Source organism: Lontra canadensis, unplaced genomic scaffold (assembly GCF_010015895.1).
Source record: "Lontra canadensis isolate GAN:19392208 unplaced genomic scaffold, GSC_riverotter_1.0 scaffold7, whole genome shotgun sequence".
NCBI classification, from domain to species: Eukaryota; Metazoa; Chordata; class Mammalia; order Carnivora; family Mustelidae; genus Lontra; species Lontra canadensis.
In genome coordinates, this window is record NW_022631001.1 from 27,758,643 (window position 1) to 27,766,681 (window position 8,039).

An 8,039-nucleotide genomic window follows, 5' to 3' on the forward strand; every position below is an offset into this window, starting at 1 on the left:
CCGAACAAAGCCTGAAGAAAAGTCTTGAAGGGGTTAAAGCCTTTTCCATGTAACTTTATGACACACAGGAATAAAGATAAAATATGTATTTAGAGAATTACGAAACAATGAGTGCAATTTATTTTGTGTCTTTTCTTTTGGAAACCAACACCCTGGAAGGAGCATACATTATGCCTCCTGCTATATTTTATAGGGTAGATTGCATATTCTAGTCCTATAAAGGCCTGTTCTCAGACCACGATGGGGCCAGTAGGCCTACCTAATTCAATGGATCTGTGTCAGGAATTGTCAAGAATTTCACTGTAGAACACACCTAAACAAGATTGTCAACTGACAGCTTGTCTATGATAAAGTTGAACCTCTTTGTCTTCATTTGTTCGACATTAAAAAAAAAAAAATCCCTCCATTTGATTCAGAACTCAGGGCTCAGATAAGAGGAAAGGTTTTTAAATCCTGGGGTGCTTCTTAAATGGCCATACATATTTTTATAAAAATCAGTACAAGTATAGGAAAAAAAAACCTTAACAAAATATCTCATAATATTAAGAAAGAAGGAAATAATGACTAAAATATCAAAAAAATACATAAAAAATCAATCTAGAAAACCATTTGTCCATAGTTATAGAGAAAAAAAAGGAGATTTTAAATTAAAAATAATTTCCAACTTTTTTTATTTTTATTTTTTAAAAAGTATCTTATTTATTTATTTGACAGAGAGAGACACAGCAAGAGAAGGAACACTGTAGAGTGGGTGGGATAGGAAGAAGCAGGCTGCCTGCAGAGCAGGGAGCCTGGTGTGGGGCTAGATCCCAGAATCCTGGGATCATGATCTGAACCAAAGGCCAACGCTTAAGGACTGAGCCACTCAGGCACCCCTAATTTCCAACTTTTAATGTCACAGATCCATACATTAAAAAGGTCCAATTCACTTAGTAAATGAGGATGAATTTTCAGAAATTTAAGAAGATGATACTATATATTTCAAAGAGGAAAGAAAAGTCAAAAGAGGTTACCTGCAAGAAATAGGAATTACAGTGGTATCAGAATCCTTGATTTCCATATGAGGATAGAGGATAAATGCAATCATGTGTATAAAGTCATCTTCAACCAATATAACTGTATTAGTTCACTAGGGTTGTGGCAACAAAGTGCCACAGGCTGGGTGGCTTAACAACAGACATTTCTTGTCTCCCAGTCCCAGATGCTGGAAGTCTGAGAGGGAGGGAACTGCAGTGTTGCTTCCTCCTCATAACTGAGAGAAAGTGTCTGTTCCAGGCCTCAGGCCTAGATTACTTGGTGCCTTCCTGATGTACAGGTGTTTTCTCACAGAGCTTTTTTGTCTTTTCTTTTTTTTTTTAAGATTTTAATTTATTTATTTAACAGAGAGATACAAAAGAAGGAACATAAGCAGGGGGAGTGAGAGAGGGAGATGCAAGCTTCCCGCTGAGCAGGGAGCCTGATATGAGGCTCCATCCCAGAACCCTGGGATCATGACCTGAGCTGAAGACAGACACTTATGGACTGAGCCACCCAGGTGCCCAAGCTTTTTTGTCTTAATAAGAATATCAGTCAGATTGAATTAGAGGCCTGCCCTACTCTAGTATGACCTAATTTTGGCTTAAATTATTGGATAATGACCCTATTCCCAAATAAGGTTACATTCTAAGGTACTGGGTATTAGGACTTCAACACATAAATTTATGGCAGGGTGGGACATAGTTTAACCAGTAATAACTAAACGCACAATATCAGTCATAGTTGAGGGCAAAGAAATATTTCAGGCATACAGAGATGTTGAAACTCTACCTCCCCTTCGTTATGCCTTTGAAATTTAATATAAAAATGTGTTCCAGAAAAAGGGGATATGAAAATGAAAAAAAAAAGGGGGATCCCAAACAGGAGAGTAAGATAGGCATTTATGTGGAAGCTCTGGGCACATGAAAAACAACCAATTCAGACTGGGGCGACAGAATTGAGGCCACTGGGAAGGAGGTCTTTCAGGGAAAAAAAAACAATAATAATTAAATCTGTATCTGTTGAGATAGTTTACATTTTAAGTTTCTGAAGAGATAATCCCAACAGTCTTAGTCATTAAAAAGAATTTATTGTTTTTTACAATAGTAAAGATACTGGTCTGGTTTTATATAACAGTTATTTGAAGAAATAAACTGTCAGTGGGGACCAAATTTGTTTTAAAATTTGCTGTTGAGAATCTGTGTCTCATCTTGATCCTAAAACTAGCTGCCTTTATGGATCCAAGATATCTCTTAGCATCTCTCAAGATTTGATGTGTCCTACCTCACACTCAAGAAGGAAGAAATGCACCATAAAGCAAATGTCTTAAAATTGATTTTGATTGTATACGAAAACCTTATTGGATCCAAGAGAATATTTCATTGTATATGTACAGGCAAACAAAAGCTATAAATTTTCAGGAAATAGCTTGAATGTTTGTAGAGAATGATGGAGAAGATTGGCATGGTCAAATGAAAGAAAGATATTACTTCTCATGCTTGTAGTCAGTGTTTTATTTCATAAGCCTAAGTGCTATTTTAGGAAGTTTTCAGAAACTTCAGTTGGGTGATAAAGGGATATAATTTTTTCAATCCAAAAAGATCACATTCTACTAAAATCTACATGATATATGCAAGATTGATTCTAATATTTGAAAAGAAAAATTTTTTAAAGATTTTATTTATTTGAGAAAGAGAAAGAAAGCCTGAGCCAGTTGCAGGGACGGGTATAGAGGGAGGGAGAAGAAGACTTCAGGCTCAGCAGGGAAACTGATTGCTTGATCCAAGGACCCTAGGATCAGGACCTCAGCCTAAGGCAGATGCTTAACAGACTGAGCCACCCAGGTGCCCCTGAAAAGAAAATATTTAATGTTATTAGAGATTTCAGAAGAAAAATGGCTACAGAGTTGGTAGTGATTGGTGGTTCCTAAACTTGCTCTGCCTGAATAATATCTATGCAGCTGTTCTTGTGAGCTGAAATTTAAAAGAAGAAGAAAAAGAAGAAGAAGAAGAAGAAGAAGAAGAAGAAGAAGAAGAAGAAGAAGAAGAAGAAGAAGAAAAATTATGATTGACCACGTACTATGTATACGACACTGATCTAAATGTCTCAGAGAGATTTAATTTGTATCAAACGTACCCAGTGAGAATGACATTATTTTGATTCCCATTTTATAGTTAAGGAAACTGAGGCACAGAAATGATACATAAGTCATCCAAAGTCACGCAGCTAATGGGGCAGAGCCAGAACTTGAACCAGCACTGTGGTCCCAGGATTGAAATTTTGGCACTAATCAATAGGACTTTTGAAATTTGTGCAGGTGAAATCGTGGTTGTGATAGGGAATTCATGTTCAGAAAATAGTGTGGAAAAATGATCATGGATCTCTGTCCTTAGTGCTACTTGGGGAAACTCAAAGCAGCTATACGAGAGGAGGTTGGAAAAAACTTAGTGAAAAGAAATAGTAAAATGAAAAAAAAGACTTCTCCACTAGTTCCGATATTTGAATTAAAATTACCTAGTTCTAAAAAAAAAAATACCTAATTCTATTAAATAAATAAATGAAAAAATGGACAAATAAATAAATAAGCCAGTTTCCTCTCTATGTAGGTCAGTAAGCCCTCGAATTGGATCACAGAGCCACATTCACACGGAGAGACAGTCTGTTTTCACATGTGTCAAGTATAGATGACAAAAACCATGTGCTTTATCCCTACTTTTCAACATTTGTTTCCATCTCCTTCAGTTTGCTTTTATGTTCCTTGGGATTTTTGGTCTGGGGAATAGAATCTTGAGGTCTGTGCGTAGTCTCCAAGGACTCATTCCCAGAACTTCACATAAAGCTAGGATTAAAATGGGATGTTTTCTTAGAAATATCCCTTAGGTGCTAGGAGCCTAACATAAAGGCACTCCCCATGAAGTCCTCAGAGAGAGGTATAAGGGCCGCCCTGCTCGATGCTGTGTGAAAGTCTCGATTCCTATGGAAGGCAAATGTGAATCAGCGGCTGGTGTCTGGTGAACAGGTGTGGAGGGAAATGCAGAGATCCGTGGGCAGAGCAGCCTGAGAGCTGGAGCAAGTGGCCAACTGCACCAGGCAGGAAAAAAACTAAAATTGTATCTTTAAATGGGGATGAGATTATCTTTAAATGGGGATGATATTATGTTTAAAAGTCTCTGGAAGAGACTTTTAAAGATGCAATGCCCTTAATATCATCCTGTCAGTTACATTGGGTGAAATCAATTTCCATGTCAGTAGGAAGGGATGAGGCTAGTGGAGAGCTGCTGTCGTGAGTGGGCTCCTAGTGTTGTTCCATATTAAACAACAGGGACTCTCCAACTTGGCTTTGGCCATCATACTTCTAGGCAATGGTTTCTTACTTGGCCAGGGTGTTTAAGTTTTTACAGACAAAGACAAGTCTGTGTACTTTGAAGCACTGTTCTTTCTTCGTTGGACTGAGCTCAGAAATGATAGTTTATTTTTTTTTTACCCTGATATGTTTTCTACGTTGAATAAATATAAAAATGATAAAGTAAAGCTATTACAAGGACAAAAATGAATATCTGTTTTTTTAAAAAAATATATTTACTTATTAAGTGTGAGAGAGCATGTGTCCGTGGGGGAGGGGCACTGGCAGAGGGAGAGAGAGAACCTCAAGCAGACTCCATGCTGAGCGTGGAGCCCAATGAGGGACTCAATCTCTCGACTCTGAGGTCATGGCCTGAGCTGAAATCAAGAGTGGGACGCTTAACCGAGCCACCCAGGTGCTGATATCTCAGCTTTATTTTTTATTACAACTGCTGAACCATACATTCCAGGGCAAGTTCCTTTACCTCATTCTGAGTGGTTTGATGCATTCTATAGTATTTTGAAGGCATTACTTAAGTGTCTTTCTCCATACCGTGGGCAGAACAGCCTGAGAGCTGTACCAAGTGGCCAACTGCACCAGGCAGGAAAAAAACAAAATTGTATCTTTAAATGGGGGATGATATTATCTTTAAATAGGGATGAGATTATCTTTAAATGGGGATGATATTATGTTTAAAAGTCTCTGGAAGATGCAATGCCCTTCATATCATCCTGTCAGTTGCATTAGACGAAATCAATTTCCATGTCAGTAGGAAGGGATGAGGCCAGTGGAGAGCTGCTGTTGTGAGTGGGCTCCTAGTTTTGCTCCATATTAAACAACAGGGACACTCCAACTTGGCCTTGGCCATCACCTTTCTAGGCAATAGTTTCTTACTTGACCAGGGTGTTTACGTTTTTACAGAGAAAGAAGAGTTTGTGCACTTTGAAGCACTGTCCTTTCTTCATTGGACTGAACTCACAAATGATAGTTTATTTTTTTTTACCCTGATATGTTTTCTATATTGAAAAAAATAAAAATAATAAAGTGAAAGTATGACAAAGACAAAAATGAATATCTCTGCTTTTTAAAAATTGTATTTATTTATTGAGAGTGAGAGGGCATGTGTGAACAGGAGAGGGGCAGAGACAGAAGGAGAGAGAGACCTCAAGCAGACTCCATGCTGAGCATGGAGCCCACTGCAGGACTCATTCTCTTGATGCTGAGGTCATGACCTGAGCTGAAATCGAGTCAGATGCTTAACCGAGCCGCCCAGGTTCTCCTATCTCTGCTTTATCTCTGCTTTATTTTTGATTACAACTGCTGAACCATACATTCCAGGGCAAGTTCCTTTACCTCATTCAGAGTTGTTTGATGCATTCTGTAATATTTTGAAGGCATTACTTAAGTGTCTTTCTCCATACCCTTCAGATCATTGCAGAACTAGACTCTTCTCTATTAAGACATGAAGGCTGCAAAAAATATCTTTTCTAGTACCAAATCATTTGAGGCTTTTTACCCAACTCACCTCTCTTCCCAGGGTCTTGGACTGGTAAGGGAAGTATCCGAGTGTTGGCTCCGTAGCAGTGGTAAAATGAATACCAATAAGATAACAGGTGCTCTGAGAGTACTGGATATGTTGTGAGAGTGAACAGGTGTGACATGGCATTAGACAACCCTCCTTTACCCTTTCCCACCTGATACTCGGTGCTGCCTGTAAATAATAAGTTCCTGTTTCTACTCCTGGCCAGGCATCCCAAGGGGTCGCCCTTATTCTCTGATCTGGTGTGTATGAGAGGCTGCTGGGCCAGGGTCAGAGTTTTTACAGATCAGTCAGAAGAATTCAGATTTTAATTGTGTGAGTACCTAGACTCCTGGATCTAGAATTTATTTTCATTATGAATTTTTAAAAGTAGGTTCTTTCTTCCTTCCTTTCTTTCCTTTCTTTCTTTCCTCTTTCTATCTTTCTTTCTTTCTTTTTCTTTCCTCTTTCTTTCTTTCTTTCTTTCTTTCTTTTTCTTCTATGTCTCTGTCTTTTTTTTGCTTAAAGGAATTTTTGACTGCCTCTCTAGTATATTCACTTGAGCTCATCTGTAGTCTTGGTATTGCCAATGTCACTCATCAGAGTGACATTTCCCAGAGTGGAATCACATCTTTTCTCCTTCAAAGTGAATGATAAGCTCTAATTATTAGAAATCTTCACTGAGCTTGCTGCAAGCCTCCATATTTGGGATTAGAACTCAATCCACAGGAGGGTGGAAACTCAATATGACCTCGATCTGCCTTATCAAATGGCTGTGAGGTATCTCTTATATGTCCTTCATTGGCACACTTACTATGTATTAAGCTTGACATCAACTCTATCCTGAAACACTGAGCCAGCAAGTGACATGACATTCCCTTCAGACTTTGATCTCTCTTCTGACCTCTTCATCTTGCTCTCTCTCATTTTTCCCCTAGAAGAGGAGAGTTTCACCTCCTTTGACCAGTGACAGCATGATATACCAGAACAGGAGTATTTTTCACCCAACCACATTCTTCCTCGTTGGAATCCCGGGTCTGGAAGGGGCCCATGCCTGGATCTCCCTGCCTTTCTGCTCAGTTTACCTTGTGGCTTTACTGGGCAATGCCACAATTCTGTTGGTCATCAAGACAGAGCAGAGCCTTCAGAGGGAGCCCATGTTCTACTTGCTGGCCCTCCTTTCAGTTATCGATTTGGCCCTTTCCACAACCTCTGTGCCCCGCATGCTGGGTATCTTCTGGTTTGATGCTCATGAGATTAACTTTGGGGCTTGTGTGGCCCAGATGTTTTTTATCCATACTTTTACTGGCATGGAAGCTGAGATCTTGCTGGCCATGGCCTTTGACCGCTATGTAGCCATCTGTGTTCCACTCCACTATACGACCATCTTGACATTCCGGGTGCTTGTGGGCATCAGCATGTGTATTGTGGTTCGTCCAGTTGTGCTTACACTTCCCATGGTGTATCTCATTTACCGCCTGCCATTTTGTCAGGCTCATGTAATAGCTCATTCCTACTGTGAGCACATGGGCATCGCAAAACTGTCCTGTGGAAACATCCGTATCAATGCCATCTACGGACTCTTCGTGGTTTCCTTCTTTGTCTTGAACCTGGTCCTTATTTGCATCTCCTATGTTTACATTCTGCGAGCTGTCTTCCGCCTCCCATCACAGGATGCTCGGCTAAAAGCGCTCAGCACGTGTGGCTCTCATGTTGGGGTCATCTGTGTTTTCTATATCCCCTCAGTGTTCTCCTTCCTCACTCACCGATTTGGACACAACATACCACGCTACATTCACATTCTTGTTGCCAACCTCTATTTGGTTATCCCACCTTCACTCAACCCCATCATTTATGGTGTAAGGACCAAACAGATTCGAGAGCGAGTACTCCATGTTTTTATCAAAAGATAAGACTCATGTCATGAATCTTTCACTAAGGATTTTGATGCATCTAGAAAAACATGTGTGTTCTTGCTTTAACAAACAACTCCTAGTCCTAATATGTTGCTTCCAGTTTGAGATACAGTTTGATTTATTCCTAGCTGCTGACTAATGGATTCTAAGACTTGTGGAAACGTCACTGGAGCTCAAGTTCAAAGGCTAATGGAGTGTCTTGGATGGAGCTGTGTGGCCTCTGTCCACATGTCTTCATGCAGAGTCC

General features: G+C 39.7%; 1 protein-coding gene across 1 annotated transcript; it reads left to right on the forward strand.

Annotated features, from left to right (window-relative positions):
* The first annotated feature begins 6,850 nt into the window (after positions 1-6,850).
* On the forward strand, positions 6,851-7,789 carry LOC116865337 (olfactory receptor 52J3). Its single transcript, XM_032853609.1, has one exon. It carries the CDS (start codon positions 6,851-6,853, stop codon positions 7,787-7,789), a length of 939 nt encoding a protein of 312 aa, XP_032709500.1.
* Positions 7,790-8,039: the final 250 nt, after the last annotated feature.